The sequence below is a fragment of the Onychomys torridus genome, chromosome 18, assembly GCF_903995425.1.
Source record: "Onychomys torridus chromosome 18, mOncTor1.1, whole genome shotgun sequence".
Lineage (NCBI taxonomy): Eukaryota > Metazoa > Chordata > Mammalia > Rodentia > Cricetidae > Onychomys > Onychomys torridus.
The window spans coordinates 66,293,362-66,311,265 of NC_050460.1; the positions used below are offsets into that span (position 1 = coordinate 66,293,362).

The 17,904-nt window shown below is 55.9% G+C and overlaps 1 protein-coding gene across 2 annotated transcripts; it reads left to right on the forward strand.

The window, feature by feature from the left end:
- Nucleotides 1-1,158: 1,158 nt before the first annotated feature.
- On the forward strand, nucleotides 1,159-17,726 carry Ehmt2 (euchromatic histone lysine methyltransferase 2). Of its 2 annotated transcripts, XM_036167542.1 has the most exons (28): nucleotides 1,159-1,220; nucleotides 1,867-1,933; nucleotides 2,030-2,236; nucleotides 2,324-2,580; nucleotides 5,331-5,415; nucleotides 5,515-5,552; nucleotides 5,638-5,793; nucleotides 7,742-7,879; nucleotides 7,963-8,077; nucleotides 8,232-8,333; nucleotides 8,531-8,679; nucleotides 8,771-8,914; nucleotides 8,991-9,226; nucleotides 9,319-9,501; nucleotides 9,614-9,696; nucleotides 9,971-10,077; nucleotides 10,176-10,298; nucleotides 10,401-10,502; nucleotides 10,812-10,916; nucleotides 11,026-11,180; nucleotides 11,264-11,431; nucleotides 14,114-14,258; nucleotides 14,552-14,629; nucleotides 14,942-15,057; nucleotides 15,159-15,245; nucleotides 16,100-16,178; nucleotides 16,351-16,526; nucleotides 17,317-17,726. In XM_036167542.1, the coding sequence occupies exons 1-28, from the start codon at nucleotides 1,179-1,181 to the stop codon at nucleotides 17,495-17,497; spliced, it is 3,624 nt and encodes a 1,207-aa protein (XP_036023435.1). In that variant the 5' UTR covers nucleotides 1,159-1,178; the 3' UTR covers nucleotides 17,498-17,726. The 2 variants fall into 2 exon arrangements, with proteins under 2 accessions (XP_036023435.1, XP_036023433.1); XM_036167540.1 differs by lacking the exon at nucleotides 1,159-1,220 and having other exon boundaries at nucleotides 1,598-1,933.
- Nucleotides 17,727-17,904: the final 178 nt, after the last annotated feature.

The following is a 17,904-nucleotide window of genomic DNA, read 5'->3' on the forward strand; positions in this document are numbered from 1 at the left end:
ATTTTTTTTCTTTATATTCTGGCATGTGTATGACTACCCACCGTAGACAGCCTCTCCCAGAGCTAACAACTACATTCCTGTGCCCAAAGGAGCCCAAGCGTCAGGCAGGGACTAGGGACATGCCAGTGAGCGTCCCTGGTCAGGAGCACGCCCTCCTCCCGCCGGGCAACCTCAGCACCTAGGTAAAACCATAACACAAGTGATTGGCAGTCCTGGCCAGGACATACACGGTGGTTTGGTACCAGTACAAGGCACGAACTCGAGGTGGCCAGTGTACCCACTGAGATGGCAGGCAGACGTCTGTGTCTAACATTTTTGTCTGGCCAACGGTTCGTGTTTTAAGGAAAGTTGAACGATCGGCGAGTGCCTGGAAGACTACAATTCCCAGAAAGCTCTGAAAAGTTCTTATCCAAAGAGAACTACAGTTCCCATAAGACTCTGAATTGGCCTCGGGCCCAATAACACGACTACCTGCCAATCCAGGGTTGTGTGTGAAGCCACACAGGTGGTTCAAGCCTCGGGCAGGACATAATGCTAAGGGGAATGCTGCCCTGGATAGTGGTGCGGGCTGTAGACTTTGCTGGGCGTACCATTCACTCTTAAGCCGTGCGCTGGACCGTGACCCCGGCCGAGACGTGTCTGGCAGGGCCGGCTACTGTCAATAGAACACGGTCACCCCTGAGGCCGCCGCATTTGTTCACGTCTCTAGTGCACGTCGTGGCGTAATTCGCCCGGAGTGCACGGAAGCATTTGCCCCCAGCCTTCACAAGGACACTGATCCAGAATAAAGGCGTCTCCCACGAGCCTGTCGCCCCTTCCTGTGCTCTAGAGGGACGACCCTGGAACTACGGCCCAGCCTTCCCTATCTGGTGGCTCAGGACCAGAAAGATACACGCAGCAGCTGCGGAGGCTCAGGCTTCACGTGTTAGCCAAACCGGGCGGGGACAGGGAAGCCACAGCCCAGACGCGCCTCGCCCTCGGTCCCCTGCAGCGCCGAGGCCGGGAGGGAAGGCCCCGGGCCCCGCAGCCCCTAGCTCGGGACCTCCGCGGCCACTCTGGGGGGGCAAAAATGGCCAGAAGGCCCGCAGCGGCTCCTTTAAGGCGTCTTCTCGCCCTCCCTCCCTGTCCACGTGACCCGGGGCGGCCGCGCGCCGGCCCGGCCCCCCGCGCAAGCGGCGATGGCGGCGGCGGCGGGAGCTGCGGCGGCGGCGGCCGCCGAGGTGCGGAAGGGGAGGGGGAGAGGCGGGTGCATGCCCGCGCGCGCGCCCGGGGGAAGCGCGCGCTCGTGCAATGCTCCGGGGGTGCAACGGGGCCGGGGGGCCCGAGCCGACCTTGCAGCAAACCAGGGGGCCAACCCCGGGGGCGGATGAGGGGACCAGGGGGTGGGAGGTGGGGGGAGTGGGCGCCGAGTCGCGCGTGCCGCCGCCCGCTGCCCCGGCGTGGGCGGTGGGCGCCGCGGCCCCCGGAGCACGCGCGCGGGGCGCGAGGGGCCGTCCGCCGGGCTGGGGCGCAGCGGGCGTTGCCGGGGTTGGTGGCCGGGGTCCCCGCGGCCTGGGGGACAAAGGGGGAGCGGCGCGTGCAGCCGGGAGGAGGGGGCGGGGCCGGGGCGCGGAGGCCCCGCCCCCTCCCCCTCCTCCGCTCCCGGCCCCAGAGATGCGGGGTCTGCCGAGAGGGAGGGGGCTGATGCGGGCCCGGGGGCGGGGGCGTGCGGCCCCCACGGGCAGCCGCGGCCGCGGGAGGGGGGGCGCCCACCGGGGCCGCGGCCGGCCCCGCAGCCTGCTCTCGCTGCCCAGGGCCCAGGCGTCCTGGGCCCCCCAGCTGCCTGCCGGGCTGACGGGCCCCCCGGCCCCTTGTCTGCCCTCCCAGGGGGAGGCCCCCGCCGAGATGGGGGCGCTGCTGCTGGAGAAGGAGCCCCGCGGCAGCACCGACCGAGGTGAGTGCGGCCGACGCGGGCCCGGCCCGGCCGCCCCGCCCCGCCCCCACCCGAGCCCGGAGCCCACGGCCCCGAACTTTTCCTGTTCCCCGACAGCTCATGGCTCTTTGGGGGACACCGCTCCTGGCGAGGAGACCCTTCCCAAGGCCGACCCCGACCCCCTGGAGCCCGCCGGCCCCTCCTCGCCGGCCTCTGTCACTGTCACCGTCGGCGACGAGGGGGCTGACACCCCTGCGGGGGCCACGGCACTGCTTGGGGAGGAACCCGAGAGCCTGGAGGGCGACGGGAGCCGGATCCTGCTGGGTGAGGCTGCGGGGAGAGGGAGCGGGGCCGCGGGAGGCTTCTGCCGGCTTGCTTACCCGCACCCCTGCCCGCCTGCCTCTTTTCTAGGCCACGCCACAAAGTCATTCCCCTCTTCCCCCAGCAAGGGGGGCGCCTGTCCCAGTCGGGCCAAAATGTCAATGACTGGGGCAGGAAAGTCGCCCCCCTCGGTCCAGAGTTTGGCCATGAGGCTGCTGAGCATGCCCGGGGCCCAGGGAGCTGCGGCTCCTGGGCCTGAACCCCCTCCGGCTGCAGCTACCGGCCAGGAGGGGCAGCCCAAGGTACACCGCGCCCGGAAGACCATGTCCAAACCAGGCAACGGCCAGGTGAGAAAGTGCAGGCTGGGTGGAGAGCATGGGCACTCTCCAGATGGGCCTTCTTCATTTTGTTTTTGTTCTTGGGTTGTTGTTTTCTTACTTTTTATTTTTTTTCCCCTCCCCTTCCGGGATTTAGCCTTCGGCCTCTTGTATTCAGATTTTTTTTCGAATTTACCAATGGGCTACCAAGTGTCAGACGTGGGGCTGGGCTCCATCTGTGACTAGAGTAATTGCTGGCTTCCTGGAGTTTGTGTTCTTGGGGGAGGGGTGGCCCGCGGAGGAGACTGACGGATGTAGAGTTAATTATATAGTTATTGTCCTAATTACTCTTACCAAAATGACTGTGCAGGCTCAGCCTGCCTCCGTTCTACCTCTGAGCAAGGCCCTGGGGAACTTTTCCCATCCATTCTTTGAGGCGGCCTAAAGTTTTTGCCGGGAACCCTCCCCTGGGAAGGCCACAGGAGTGACCGAATGGGAGTGGCTGGGGCCCAGAATCCAGTTATGACAAGGTTTAAAGGCTCCTCGTGCCTTAGCCTTCGTCTTGTTTTGTTGTTGTTTTGGGAGGTTTTATTGTTGTTTGGGGTGGTTGTTTATTTTTATCTGAGTGTGTGTGTGTGTGTGTGTGTGTGTGTGTGTGTAAAAGTATAACAGGGTCTCAACTGTATTGCACTTTCTGGCCTCGCACATGCTATGTAGATCCGACTGGCCTTTACCTCACAGAGGTGCATCTTGCTCTGCCTCCCACCTGGCTTTTATTTATTTATTTATTTTTGTCTTTGAGGTGGCCTCACATAGTATAGGCTCTCTGAACTTGCTGTGATACCAAAGGTTTAGTCCAGAACCACCCCACCCAGCTGCTTCTTCTAATTTCTTTTTCTGACCTTTTTTACTGTGTTATTTTTGTATATGGGTATTTTACCTGCATGTATGTCTGTTTACCACTTCGTGTGCCTGGTGCCCTCTGAGGCTGGGAGAGCACAGTGGATCCCCTGGAGCTGGAGTTTGAAGCAGTTTGGGCCACATGTGGATGCTAGGAAATGAACCCAGGACTTCCACAGGAGCAGGAAGTTCTCGTTACCACTGAGCCCTCTCTCTATAACCCACCCCCTGCTGTTTTCTGTTTCTGAGAAAGTGCTTACTCATCAGAATGTACTTCTTCTCTGGTACGAAGTCCATGTTTGCCCAAGCTCCTCATATAAAATTATGATGGACCTCGTGAGTTCTAGGCCAGCCAAGCAGTCAATATTTGCATATGATTTTATATCTTCCTTGTAGTTTAGGTCTATTATAGATGATGAGTTGATGTGAGTACTACATCAGGAGTTTTTTGGTGGTTTTTTTTGGTGGGTGCAGGGTTTGAGACAAGGTTTTCCCATATAGTTTTGGTACCTGTACTGGATCTTGCTCTGTAGACCAGGCTGGCCTTGAACTCACAGAGATCTGCCTGCCTCTGCCTCCAGAGTGCTGGGATTAAAGGCGTGCACAACAACCACCGCCGCCCCCCAGCTACATGAGTAGTTTTTAAGTCTGTTTGGTATAGACACAATTTTTAAAATTGTACTTAAGTGTGTATGTGGGGGGGGGCAGTTTTTTTTTCTTTTTTTGTGTGTGTGTGTGTGTGTGTGTTCATTTGATGTTTGTTTATTTGTTTTTCAAGGCTGAGTTTCTCTGTGTGGCCCTGGCTGTCCTGGAACTTGCTCTGTAGACCAGGCTGCCCTTGAACTCACAGAGATCTGCCTGCAGAGTGCTGGGGTTAAAGGCGTGTGCCACCACTGCCCGGCTGGCTCCTGACGCTTTTTTGTAGGGTTCAGGAATCAACCTCAGCTGTGGAGTTTACACGGGGACCTCCCTGTCCGCTGAGCCATCTCCATGGCCTGCAGTTTTCTTTTGACTTGTTTTTGTTTTTAGGGACAGCGTTTAGGTGCTGCTCTGCCACTGAGGAGGTGCTAGTGGTTGAGAGTGCTTAAACGGTTCTTGCAGAGGGCTCCGGGTCAGATGCCAGCATCATGTGGCAGCCCACAGCCACCTTCGGTTTCAGGGCATTCAGTGCCATCTTCTGGCCTTCATACATGGAGCACATAAACTCAGAGATGTGTAGATTTGAAATAAATATTTTGGCTCCACATCGGAGACCTGTGGGTTTCTGTTCACATTTTTTTCCTACATCCACCCACTGATTTTTTTATTACTAATTTCAGCTGGCAGTGGCAATACATACCTGTAATTCCAGCATTTGGGAGGTAGAATCAGGAAGAGCTCTGTGAGTTTAGGGACTGATGTACACAGTGAGGTGCAGGCTAGCTGGGGCTGGATACCCTGTGGCATGTGACGCCTGTCTCAAAAAACAACAAAAATAGGGAACTTTGGGAGTCAGTTCTCTGCTTTCTCTATCTGGGTCTCAAGGTCTGAATTGAGGTGGTCAGGCTTGGCTGCAGACCCCCTTAACTGCTGAGCAGTCTTGCTGGCTTCAGGGAGCACTGTGAGCTGGGCAGCCACAGCTCTCCCACCAGGGCTCTGGACTGGTGGAGGCAGAATGGAAATTTAATTTGGTACCACGCTTATTTCATTAGCATAGTGCCTTGGGTTTCCTCCAGCTTTTATCTGCCCAGATTTCCTTTGTGTTGGTGTTTGGTGTTTTGTTTTTGAGACTGGGTCTCACTTTAAGGCTCTGCCTCCCAGAGTGCTGGGATTAAAGGTGTGGGCCACCACACCAGGTCCCCAGGTTTCCTTCTGACTAAAAGTCTTCCTTCACGCTCCAGCCTCCTGTCCCCGAGAAGCGGCCCCCTGAAGTGCAGCATTTCCGCATGAGTGATGACATGCACTCCCTGGGGAAGGTGACCTCAGGTTAGCCGCCCTGCTCCTCTCCATACTCACTCCCTGTGGCTTGCTGTACTCTGTCCAGGGGCTTAGAGCTGTCTGTCCTTCACTGTTCTGTCTTTCCAGATGTGGCCAAAAGGAGGAAGCTGAACTCTGGCAGCCTGGTGAGCCGAAGAGGAAGGCCTAGGGGCAGGTGGGAGGAGAGGGGGGCCAGTGCCAGTAGCCCCAGACTTTCTAATCTTTCTCTAGTCGGAGGACTTTGGCTCTGCCCGGGGCTCAGGAGATGTGACCCTGGAGAAAGGAGAGCCCAGGCCCCTGGAGGAGTGGGAGACGGTGGTGGGCGAGGATTTCAGCCTCTACTATGATTCTTACTCTGTGGATGAGCGAGTGGATTCTGACAGCAAGGTGAGCTGGCATGGCCGGCTCTCGGGCTTCCCTGTCCACGCTTTAATCAGAACACTCACTAATCCTCCGCCCTGTGTGGTCTGCAACCATTTCTTACATCCCCCATCTCATCTGTGCCCCTCTGTCCAGCACGGCCTCCCTGCTTGGTGGTGACTTGTCTGTTTTCTTTCTGGTTAACTTATTCATTATTTTGGTGGCATTGTAGTGGGTTTTGGTTGGTTTTGTTTTGGTTGGTTTTGTTTGTTTGAAAGGGTCTCACCATGTGACCCTTACTGGAAACCAAGCTAATGTCAAACTCCTAGAAACCTGCCTGCCTCTGCCTCTGCCTCTGCCTCTGCCTCTGCTGTGTTGGGAGGAAAGAGGACAGCTTGTGGGTCGTGGTTCTCTGCTTCCATGGGAGTTTTATCTCTTACCTGGGTTTGAGTTTTAGAATATTTCCCCGGTGTTAGAGGTTGCAGCTAGGGCCTGGCAAGTTCAGTGCTCGGATCTACATCACCAGGCAAGCTTGAAGTGTGGGAGCACTCAACTTTTCTCTGTGAAGCCCGGGGAATCCAGCTTGGATCCCGGCACTAGAGCAGCGGTCACTTTACCCTATTCCTTTTTTTTTTTTCCGTTTTTTTTTGGGGGGGGGTGAGACAGGGTTTCTTGAATTCAGCGATCCACCTGCCTCTGCCTCCTGAGTACTGAGATTAAAGGGGTGCTTTTTGGGGGTCTGAGACAGAGTTTCACTTTGTAGCCTAGGCTGGCCTTGAACTTCAATTTCACCTGCCTCTGTCTCCACCCCCACTCCCAGTGCTGGGATTACAGGAGCTTGTTGCCACTCTTGAAATGGTTTTCTTACTAATTAGTTATTGAAAGCAAGTCAGTTTTACAAGACTCCTCACCCTTGGCTGGGGGGCGGGGGCGGGCGAATCCCTCCAACCTTGTTTGCTTGTGAATGATTAAGCTGTTCATAGTTCTGGAAGCAGAGCCCCCTCAAGTTCCTTACACTGTCTGTCTCAGGATGCAATCTCATGGACCCTTGGATGCCCTGAGACCAGCATCACAGACTGTTGCAAGCTGCCATCTGGGCACTGGGAACTGAACCTAGGTGCCTTTTGAGAGCAAAGGCGCTCTTAAGTGCTGAGCCATCTCCCCAGCCCCTGAGCTTCTGATCTTCCTGCCTCATGTCTCCCACATGCTTGTCCTACAGGTGTATGCTGCCAAGTCTGGAGCTTCTGGGGTTTTTGTTTGTTTGGTTGGTTTGGTTTGGTTTTGGTTTTTTCAAGACAGGGTTTCTCTGTGTAGCTTTGCTCCTTTCCTAGAACTCGCTTTGGAGACCAGGCTGGCCTCGAACTCACAGAGATCCACCTGCCTCTGCCTCCCGAGTGCTGGGATTACAGGCGTGTACCACCACTGCCCAGCCTGGGTTTTTTGTTGTTGTTGTTGTTGTTGTTTGTTTTTTTGTTTTCAAGAAAACTTGGAAGTGGGTACTGGCACCTCCTTCCCCTCACCTGTCATTGGAAGCTGTGTAGAATGTTTGGTCATTTCTCTTAGTGTTAAATGTTGACACACTCTAGAGGCAGAGGTAGTTGGATCTCTGAGTTCCAGGCCAGTCAGGACTACCTGGTGAGACCCTGTCTCCAAACAAACAGAAAGAAAACACTGGGCCTGTGGTTTCTGGTGATGGCAGCCTGTCCCCTTCATTAGAGAATATCTCGTTAGCTTTTTATAGAGTGGTTTTGTTACCTTGGGTAGTCACGTCTGTGTGTGTGTTTCATAAAACCGGCCCTTTTCACTGCTGTGTAGTGTTCTGTGCTCTGTCTTTATCCAGCCCGATCCTGCCTCCTGCCCACACCACCTCCCAGCAGTGGGGAGGGGACACTATGGGGCCTTCGGACTCATTGTCTCTTGCTCTCGAGGGTGATGGCTGCAATTACTGTTTCCAGCCTCATTTTTCCTCTTTCAGTCTGAAGTTGAGGCTTTAGCTGAGCAATTGAGTGAAGAGGAGGAGGAGGAAGAGGAGGAAGAAGAGGAAGAGGAGGAGGAGGAAGAGGAAGAGGAGGAGGAGGAAGAGGATGAGGAGTCAGGCAACCAATCTGACAGGGTAAGGGCAGAGACTGGCTTCCCTGGAGAAGTGGAGAGCTGCTGGGAGTTGCAGCAGAACTCCTGAGTCTGGCTCCTCCACAGAGCGGCTCCAGCGGCCGGCGCAAGGCCAAGAAGAAATGGAGAAAAGACAGCCCGTGGGTGAAGCCATCTAGGAAAAGGCGGAAGCGAGAGCCTGCGAGGGCCAAGGAGCCAAGAGGTGAGAGGGCCCCTCTGCTCTTGGGTCCCCTCCTCCGTCCCCAGAGAGTAGCACGCGCTCGGATGCTCATGCATGCTCACCGTGGATGCCACATGTTCGCACGCGCCCAGGCCCCATGAGCCCCCCACTCTCACTCTCTCTGTCTCTGTGTCAGGAGTGAATGGTGTGGGCTCCTCAGGGCCCAGTGAGTACATGGAGGTCCCTCTGGGGTCCCTGGAGCTGCCCAGCGAGGGGACCCTCTCCCCCAACCACGCTGGTAATTAATTGCCAACTGCCGGGGCAGGGAGCCACTAGGGGTGCCCATGGGGGTGGAGGGAAATCCTGCCAGAGCTGGAGTGTCCAGTCCATGCTTTGGGGTTCTAGAATGTGGAGGGGCGGCTGGGTGGGAAGGAGAGGACCCTTCCAGTGGGTGAGGGGCAAGGCCTCCATCATCTCCGTTTCCTCCTGTCCAAGGGGTATCCAATGACACATCTTCGCTGGAAACAGAGCGGGGGTTCGAGGAGCTGCCCCTCTGCAGCTGCCGCATGGAGGCGCCCAAGATAGACCGCATTAGTGAGAGAGCAGGACACAAGTGTATGGCCACCGAAAGCGTGGATGGAGAGGTGGGTCTGAGGTGCTGGCTGGGGAGGCCTAGGGAGAGTGAACCTGGGCCCTGGCCTCACCATTCGCCCTCACCCTCCTCTTCCTCCCCAGCTGTCGGGTTGCAATGCCACCATCCTCAAGCGGGAGACCATGCGTCCTTCTAGCCGGGTGGCACTGATGGTACTCTGTGAGGCCCATCGTGCCCGCATGGTCAAGCACCATTGCTGCCCAGGCTGCGGCTACTTCTGCACAGCGGTGAGTAACCACTGGGGTAGGTGGGTGGCCTAACACAGGAGAGAGCTCAGAGACTCACTGCCTTCTCTTTCCCCAGGGTACCTTCCTAGAATGCCACCCTGACTTCCGCGTCGCCCACCGCTTCCATAAGGCCTGTGTGTCCCAGCTCAATGGAATGGTCTTCTGTCCCCACTGTGGAGAGGATGCTTCGGAGGCCCAGGAGGTGACCATTCCCCGGGGCGATGGGGGAACCCCTCCAGCTGGCACTGCAGCTCCTGCCCCGCTACCCCTGGCACAAGATGCCCCAGGGCGAGCAGATACCTCCCAGCCCAGGTATTGGCCTCTCCCTCCCCTGCCCCCCCCCACCCCGTCCTGTTTTCCATCTTGTCTCCCCTGCCCCCAAACCTCAGAACTTTCTCCCACAGTGCACGAATGCGAGGGCATGGAGAACCCCGGCGCCCGCCCTGTGATCCCCTGACAGATACCATCGACAGCTCAGGGCCTTCACTAACCCTGCCTAACGGGGGCTGCCTCTCAGCTGTGGGTCTGCCCCCAGGGCCGGGCCGTGAAGCCCTGGAGAAGGCCTTGGTCATTCAGGAGTCAGAGAGGTAAGTTGGTGCTGTTTTCAGGGTGTCAGTCAGGACTGAGCCAGAGAAGCAGGTGTCGATGTTGGTGCTCAAATCTGAATAGCCCACCTTCTCCCCCTGCGTCCCCCGACAGGCGGAAGAAGCTCCGTTTCCACCCACGGCAGCTGTACCTGTCAGTGAAGCAGGGGGAGCTGCAGAAGGTGATCCTCATGCTGTGTGAGTGCCACATCCACCCCAGGAACTGAGGACTTGGGGTAGTGGGAAGGTCGTGAGACCCTTAGCAGTGGCGAGGTGGTGACCTGGTGCTGGGTTCAGTGGTCATATGCATAACTCAGGTACGCTTGCCCAGCACGGGCTGAGTGCCTCCTCCAGTGCAGGCGGTCCTGAGGGGCAGCACTGCTTGCCCAGCAGCAGGGAACCCTGGGAAGCCTCCCTGCAGGTAGGGCTGCCCCACCCCTTCACTTACCCTTTGTCTCCTCTGGCCCTGCAGTAGACAACCTGGACCCCAACTTCCAGAGTGACCAGCAGAGCAAGCGCACACCCCTGCATGCAGCTGCACAGAAGGGGTCCGTGGAGATCTGTCATGTGCTGCTGCAGGTCAGGCATGCGGACTCCCCACCACCACCTCACTGTCCAGCCCTCTCCCCTCCCCAGCACCCTCTCCCTGGTACCAGCTCTCCTGCCCCTCCTCACAGGCAGGAGCCAACATCAATGCCGTAGATAAGCAGCAACGCACGCCGTTGATGGAGGCCGTGGTGAACAACCACCTGGAGGTGGCTCGGTACATGGTGCAGCTGGGTGGCTGTGTCTACAGCAAGGTGAAGGGGCTGGAGGGCAGCAGGCAGCGGGGAGGGAGGGAGGGAGGGAAGGCTGGGTGTGGGGTGCCAACTGAAGGGCTCACTGGCTCACGTCTCCCTCAGGAAGAAGATGGCTCCACATGTCTCCATCATGCAGCCAAAATTGGGAACTTGGAGATGGTTAGCCTGCTGCTGAGCACAGGGCAGGTGGACGTCAATGCCCAGGTCAGTAGCCTGGCCGCTCCTCCCATGCACAGGTCCCTGGATGTTCGTCCCACTCGGTCCTCCCCCTGATTGCTGGCGCTCTCCCACTCTTCATGTTGGCTCCCTTCAGTCCTGTCCTGCCTGTGGTTCATGGAACTCTGAGTTCCTCCCTTTATCTCTGAAAGTGTCCAGTGAGGTCCCCTGTGGATGTGTGGGAGTGCGCTTCTGGGCAATACCCCATTCTCTGGCCTCAGCTGTCTGTGAGGAAGTGCTCCTGAGCTGTTTTGTAGCTAGCGAGGCTGGGCCCTCATTCTTTTCTTCCCCCCTCAGGACAGTGGGGGCTGGACGCCCATCATCTGGGCAGCCGAGCACAAGCACATTGACGTGATCCGGATGCTGCTGACCCGGGGTGCCGACGTCACCCTAACTGACAATGTGAGGGACACTCTCGAGCACTGAGGGCTGGTGGTGGCGGGTAGCTGTGGGACCGCAGTGCAAAGTGGACTGAATTCAAGGACACCGTTTCTGCCCCACCTCTCCACAGGAGGAAAACATCTGCCTGCACTGGGCCTCCTTCACGGGCAGTGCTGCCATCGCTGAGGTACTCCTGAACGCCCGGTGTGACCTCCACGCCGTCAACTACCATGGGGACACACCGCTGCACATTGCTGCCAGGGAGAGCTACCATGACTGCGTTCTGTAAGCCCCAGCTTCCCCAGGCCCTGGCGCCACACCCGCCGCCCAGCCTCTGACCCAGGCCTGGGCTTTTCGCTGTTCCTCAGGTTGTTCCTGTCTCGAGGCGCCAACCCTGAGCTTCGGAACAAGGAAGGAGACACAGCCTGGGATCTGACCCCAGAGCGTTCCGACGTATGGTTTGCACTACAGCTCAACCGCAAGCTCAGGCTCGGGGTAGGGAACCGGGCTGTCCGCACCGAGAAGATCATCTGCCGGTAAGTGCAACCCTGGCACCCCGACCACTGCCGCCACCTCGTACTGTCAGCCCCAGAATCCTTCAGGGGCACAGGATGTCCCCAGAATTGCTAGACTCCTCTTGCCAATAGGGCAGATGGAAATCAAGGACTCTGCCAGGGAGTCCCTCCATGGGTAAGGGAGCCTGTTGCCAAACTAACAAACTGACTTCAGTCCGTGGACCCACATAATGGATGGAGAAAACCAGTTTCTCCAAGTTGTCCTATGACATACATACACATACACACACAGCATGACACACTCAACACACAATTGAAAAAATATAAAAGCAGGGTGTGGTGGCCCACACCTTTAATCCCAGCACTCAGGAGGCTGAGACAGCTGATCCTTGTGAATCTGAGGCCAGTCTGGTTTGTGTCTATATACTGAGTTCCAGGCCAACTGGACCACTTGAAGGAGAGAGAGAGAGGGAGGGAGAGGGAGAGAGAGAAAAGAAAAAGATAAAGAAAAAAGAGAGAAACGTGTGTCCCAACCCCCAGAGGTGGCTGAGGCAGGAGGACTGTGAGTTCGAGGCCAGATACCCAAAAAGTTGAGAATTTCAAGTTGGGCATTGGTGGCTCACACCTTTAATCCCAGCACTTGGGAAGCAGAGGCAGGCATATCTGAGTTCGAGGTCAGCCTGGTCTACAGAGTGAGTTCCAGGGCTACACAGAGAAACCCTGTCTTGAAAAACAGACAAACCAACCACCAAGAATTTCAGGTGGGAACTGGGTGTCACCTGCAGCCCCCCAGTTCTCAAGGCTGAGGCAGGAAGACCTCCTTTTTAAGCCTTCAAGTTGGAGAACAGCCTTTGTAACATAGGACTTAAAAAAAAAGACTTAAAAAATAAAATAAATAAATAAACCCAACCAAGGCCAGTCTGAGGTGGCTGACAGTACTTGCCATATAGACCGCTGAGTTCAAGTCCTGGAACCCGCTGGAGGAGAGAACTGCTTCCTGAACGTTGTCTTCTGACCATCAGATGTAAGCTGTATCATGTGTATGCCACACACATACATGTGTGATAGGATTTAAACTAAAAATTTTCAAGCCAGGTGTGATGTGAGTTAGACCTTTAATTCCAACACTAGGGAGGTAGAGGCAGAATGATCTCCGAGTTCCAGGACTACATGGTAAGACACTGCCTCCAAAAAAGTAGGGGAACAGTGCTAGGTGTGGTAACTTTTGTTTTGTTTTTCTGAAGACAGGGTTTTTCTGTGCAGTTTTGGTGCCTGTCTTGGATCTTGCTCTGTAGACCAGGCTGGCCTTGAACTCACAGAGATCCGCCTGGCTCTGCCTCCCGAATGCTGGGATTAAAGGTGTGCACCACCACCGCCCGGCTCAGAAGTGCTAACTTTTAAGACGGTGTCACTGTGTGGCTGTAGCTGTCCTAGAACTCACTCTGTAGACCAGGCTGGCCTCGAACTCACAGAGATCCGCCTGCCTCTGCCTCCCAAGTGTTAGGGTATAAGATGTGTGCCACCACACCTAGAAAGGGTTGGTGACCTTTAATGGCAGCAGAGACAGAGGCAGGTGAATCTCTGAGCTCCAGGGTAGCCAGGGGTACCTACATATGAAACCCTGTCTCAAAAAAATAAAGAGCCGGGCAGTGGTGGTGCACGCCTTTAATCCCAGTACTCGGGAGGCAGAGACAGGCAGATCTCTGTGAGTTCGAGGACAGCCTGGTCTACAGAGTGAGTTCCAGGAAAGGCGCAAAGCCACATAGAGAAACCCTGTCTTGAAAAAAAAAAAAAAGGGGGGGGGGGTAGGGGGCAGAGAGATGGCTCATCGGTTAAGAGCACTGACTGCTCTTGCAGAGGACCTGGCTTTAGTTCCCAGCCCCCACATGGTAGCTACAACCATCTGTAAATTCCACAGGGTCAAGACCTCCTTCTGACCTCTCTGGGCACCAAGCATGCATGTAGTACACATAATTATGTGCAGGTGAAATATTCATACACACAAAATAAATCTTAATTTTTTTTTTAGATGAACAGAGTCATAAGCTTCTAATACAAGTGTGTCCTGTGCAAGCTGAGTGAGGTGGTGCATGCCTATAATCTCAGCATCTCAGGAGGCTGAGGCAGGAACATTTCATGTTTGAGGCCACCCTGGGCCCTGTAGCAACACTCTGTCTCCAGTTAAAATGTAAAAGGCCCCAGTCCAGCATAATTGGCAGGAGCATTAGGAGTTCAAGTCATTTCCAATTGTATTGCAAGTTGAGGCCAGTCTAGGCTGTATAATACTGTCTCACAAAGAGGGCTGGGGGCGGAAGGAGCTGGAAACATAATTAGTAGAACATTTATTTGTCTCACATGCACATTGCTATTGGGCTCAATCCCTAGTCTCACCAAAAAAAAAAAAAATACATTTGGGACATAATTATTCAGGTTATTCCTTATTAATATAAAATCATTGTTTTCCTTTGTATCATTTTGTGTTTTAAGACTGTCTTACTATGTAGCCCTGGCTGGCCTTGAACTCACAGAAATCCACTTGCCTCTGCTTCCAGAGTGCTGGGATTGATGGGATTGAAGGTGTGCACCACCACACCAGCCAGTACCTATTCTGTCTGGCATCCTTCCTCCTTATGTCCGAGGACTCCAGCACGGCCCCTCAGAAATAGTCTGGCCCTGCCTTAGCCTTATCTGTCCCTTCTGCAGGGATGTAGCTAGAGGCTACGAGAATGTGCCCATCCCCTGCGTCAATGGTGTGGATGGCGAGCCGTGCCCCGAGGATTATAAGTACATCTCCGAGAACTGTGAGACATCCACAATGAACATTGACCGGAACATCACTCACCTGCAGGTAAGTCCCAGGTCCCAGGTGTCTGCAAAGACACTGAGCAGCACTGAGTAAAGTTGGACTGTGTGTCCATCAAGGGCCACCTGGCTGAGGGAGCAGGGGCAGAAAGGAACCTGTTGTAGGGCTGTATCAACACTGGGGAATGTGGAGACCCCCCACCCCCATTAGAACATGGAGATTTCCCCTCACCCATCACCAACCACTGTCCTGAAAGATGAACTCACGGTTGAGGGGGAGAAAACATTGGCAGCTGAGAGCAAGGAGCATCCCCCTCACACTGACTCTGCCCCACCCAGCACTGCACGTGTGTGGATGACTGTTCCAGCTCCAACTGTCTGTGTGGCCAGCTCAGCATCCGCTGTTGGTATGACAAGGTGCGTGTCCCTCATCTGGCCAAGTCTGTCTGGCCGCTCCCACTAGGAGCCAGGACCCTGCTCTGTTGGGGGAAGAGACACAGGGTGCGGCAGGAAGTTCTGGGATCCTGCCAGGAATGCAATGGGCCTGTGCTCAGCTATATGCAAATGGACTCTGATGCCTGCCTGCACACTTCCTGGTCTCTGACCTCAGCCTGCAGACTCTCTGCGCCCCTCCCCCCTGCTCTGGGCTGGGGTCAGAGTGGAGTTTCCTGTGGAGTCCTCTGGGTCCCGGGCAGCTGAAACCACTGTCCCCCCTCCTCCGCACCTCAGGACGGGCGGCTGCTTCAGGAGTTTAACAAGATCGAACCCCCCCTGATCTTTGAGTGTAACCAGGCATGCTCCTGCTGGAGAAGCTGCAAGAACCGCGTGGTGCAGAGCGGCATCAAGTGAGGCGCCCGCCCCGGCACCCTGCCTCACCTCCGCCTCCCATCCCCTGGGGCACTGCCAGGTGTCCCACACTCAGTATGCCCCCCCTCTCCACCTCTAGGGTGCGGCTGCAGCTCTACCGTACAGCCAAGATGGGCTGGGGGGTCCGTGCCCTGCAGACCATTCCCCAGGGCACCTTCATCTGTGAGTAAGTGACTCGGGGGGCTTGGTACAGGGACTCTGCCTAGCAGAGGACAGCGCCTGCATCCACTCTGCCTGAGCCCCAGAGCTCCTTGTCACCGTTTCCTGTCACTCACCGAGTATTTCCAAACCTCACATACTTTCCCTGCGCTCTGCCTAGCTGTGGGGAATGCCAGTGACAGACAGACCTGGGTGTAGGCTGTGCTCTGTTGTGTGTTCCTGGCCACATTATCTGACCTCCTTCAGCCTTATTTTTCTTGCCTGTAAAGTGGAGAATAGCTACTTCCTGTCCACTTCCTCCCTTCTGGGCATTACAGCAGAGAAGCCTCTTCGCCAGCTCCGAGGACCACCCACTTTCTCTCCTTCATGTTCAATCAGCTTTGCAAACAAGTGGCTTTCCCACCACCTGCCCTCTGCCCTGTCCCTCCCAGCCAGTGTCTCCTCATCCTCCATTCCTCACCCTGTGGGACGGCCGCTGTGGATGTGCATGCCCACCTGTGGGATAGTTCCTGGTGCACACGCCTCCCTGTGTCGAGTCTGGCATCTTTCCACCCAGCCAGCCACCATGGATACTAATCCCCAGACCACAGCCAGGCTCACACCCTCCCCCATTACTGCACGCCTGCTGTTCCAGCTGTACGGTGGGACACCTAGTGGCTGGACTATGTCCTGCATCCCTCTTACGCTGGCCCCAGCCAGTGTCTGCTCCCCTAGGCTCTGAGGAACCCACACAGCCCCAGCAGTGACCCTGCTGGCTTGCAGTGATGGGCAGCTGAGAAATGGAAGAAGATTGCAGGGATTGAGATGGGAGACGGGCCTGGAGCCCTGCTCAGGTTCAGAACCATCGTTCCTGTCCACTAGGTATGTTGGAGAGCTGATCTCTGACGCTGAGGCCGATGTTAGAGAGGATGATTCTTACCTCTTCGACTTGGACAACAAGGTAGGCAGGCAGGCAGCACCTGTGCCCTCTGCTCTGCTCCCGGAAGCTGCTTTCTGGAGCCACCTGGGACATGAGCGAGTGGAAACCTGGGTGGAGGGACTGGGTATCACTGCAGGAAAACTAGCCAGGCAGTGAGTAGGGAACAGATATTTAGAACACTGCCCGTCCACAGGATGGAGAGGTTTACTGCATCGATGCCCGTTACTATGGCAACATCAGCCGCTTCATCAACCACCTGTGTGACCCCAACATCATCCCTGTCCGGGTCTTCATGCTGCACCAAGACCTGCGGTTCCCACGAATTGCCTTCTTCAGCTCCAGGGACATCCGGACGGGGGAGGAGCTGGGGTGAGGTGCCCCAGAAATCCTGGGGCCTGAGGGTTGCGGGCACCTGGTATCCAAAGCCCAGAGGAAACTGACCAGCCTGCAGTGCCTCTTAGAGGGCTTGTTAAAACAGTGCAAGGCAGGTGTGGTGGCATGCATTTATAATCACAGCATTCAGGAGGCTGAGGCAGAGGGATCACAAACAGACTGTCTCAATAAAGAAAAAGGCCCAGCCTGTCTTGGTGTGCCACACCTGTCACACCCGAACTGAGGGGTCAAGGCAGAAGTAACCACCAGTTCAAGGCCAGCCTGGGTAATTTAGTAAGATCCTGGTCTCAAAAATTTTAGAGAGACCAGATGTGGTAGCATGTGGTCTTAATTCCGCGTCTTAGGAGGCAGGGCCAGGGGGATCTCTGTGAGTTCAAGGCCAGCCTGGTCTAAGTAGAGAGTTCCAGGACAGCCAGACCTATGTAGAGAAACCTTATCTCAAAAAAAAGGAAGGGGGAGGGGTCGCAAGATTTAGCTGAATGGCTGAGTACTTGTAAAGTGTGTGCAAGGCCCTGGTTCCATCCCACCTCCCATACATAGCCTCAAGATAATCTGGTTGACAGGGCTGGGAGGCCAGAAGCCTGCATTTATGACAGTTCTGGGGTAGTATGAGTCAACAGACCCTACAAGGACTTGGGATCCATCTAGAGGCGTGATTGGGTGGGAGGGAATGGATCCCGACTAGAGAGAAGGCTCCCAGCGTTCTTTGAGATGGGTTCTGAGTGTCTGGGTCCTTGTGCCAAGAGTTCCTGTACTCCTCTGCCAGGTTTGACTATGGTGACCGATTCTGGGATATCAAGAGCAAGTATTTCACCTGCCAGTGTGGTTCTGAAAAGTGCAAGCACTCAGCTGAGGCCATTGCCCTGGAGCAGAGTCGCCTGGCTCGTCTGGACCCCCACCCTGAGCTGTTGCCCGAGCTCAGTTCCTTGCCCCCCATAAACACCTGAGGACTCTTAAAATCCAGGCTGGGGCACTGCCCTTCAGACATTCCTCCATCAGAGACCCCAGTTAGGCCTGGAAGGTCGACAGCCCCCCCCCCCAGAGCTGGTTTCTCACTGGAAGTGTGACTTCGGGGCTGGCCACACTCCACTGAGCGAGGCCTCAGTTTGCTGAATTGAAGTTGGGCCTCTGCCAACTGATTCTGTGTTCTCAATAAATGTTGGGTTTGGTAATAAACTGTCTGGTGATTGTTTCAGGATGATGAGGATTGTGGGGCTGAGGGGACAGAGGTGGATAGAAAGCAAGCTGCCGGCTGCCACTGGATGGGAAAGGAGGGCTGTGGAGGACCACAGTCAGGGATTTAAACAGGCAAATCACAGCCTTGAGGTTTGCAAAGGTGTGCCACAGTTCGAGC

Excerpts from the sequence above, each read along its gene's own strand:
- Ehmt2 (XM_036167540.1), top strand. The coding sequence starts at position 1,654 with ATGCGGGGTCTGCCGAGAGGGAGGGGGCTGATGCGGGCCCGGGGGCGG. Across the intron at positions 1,934-2,029 it reads CCGCGGCAGCACCGACCGAG|CTCATGGCTCTTTGGGGGAC; the intron begins GTGAGTGCGGCC and ends GTTCCCCGACAG. Across the intron at positions 15,058-15,158 it reads GTGGTGCAGAGCGGCATCAA|GGTGCGGCTGCAGCTCTACC; the intron begins GTGAGGCGCCCG and ends CTCCACCTCTAG.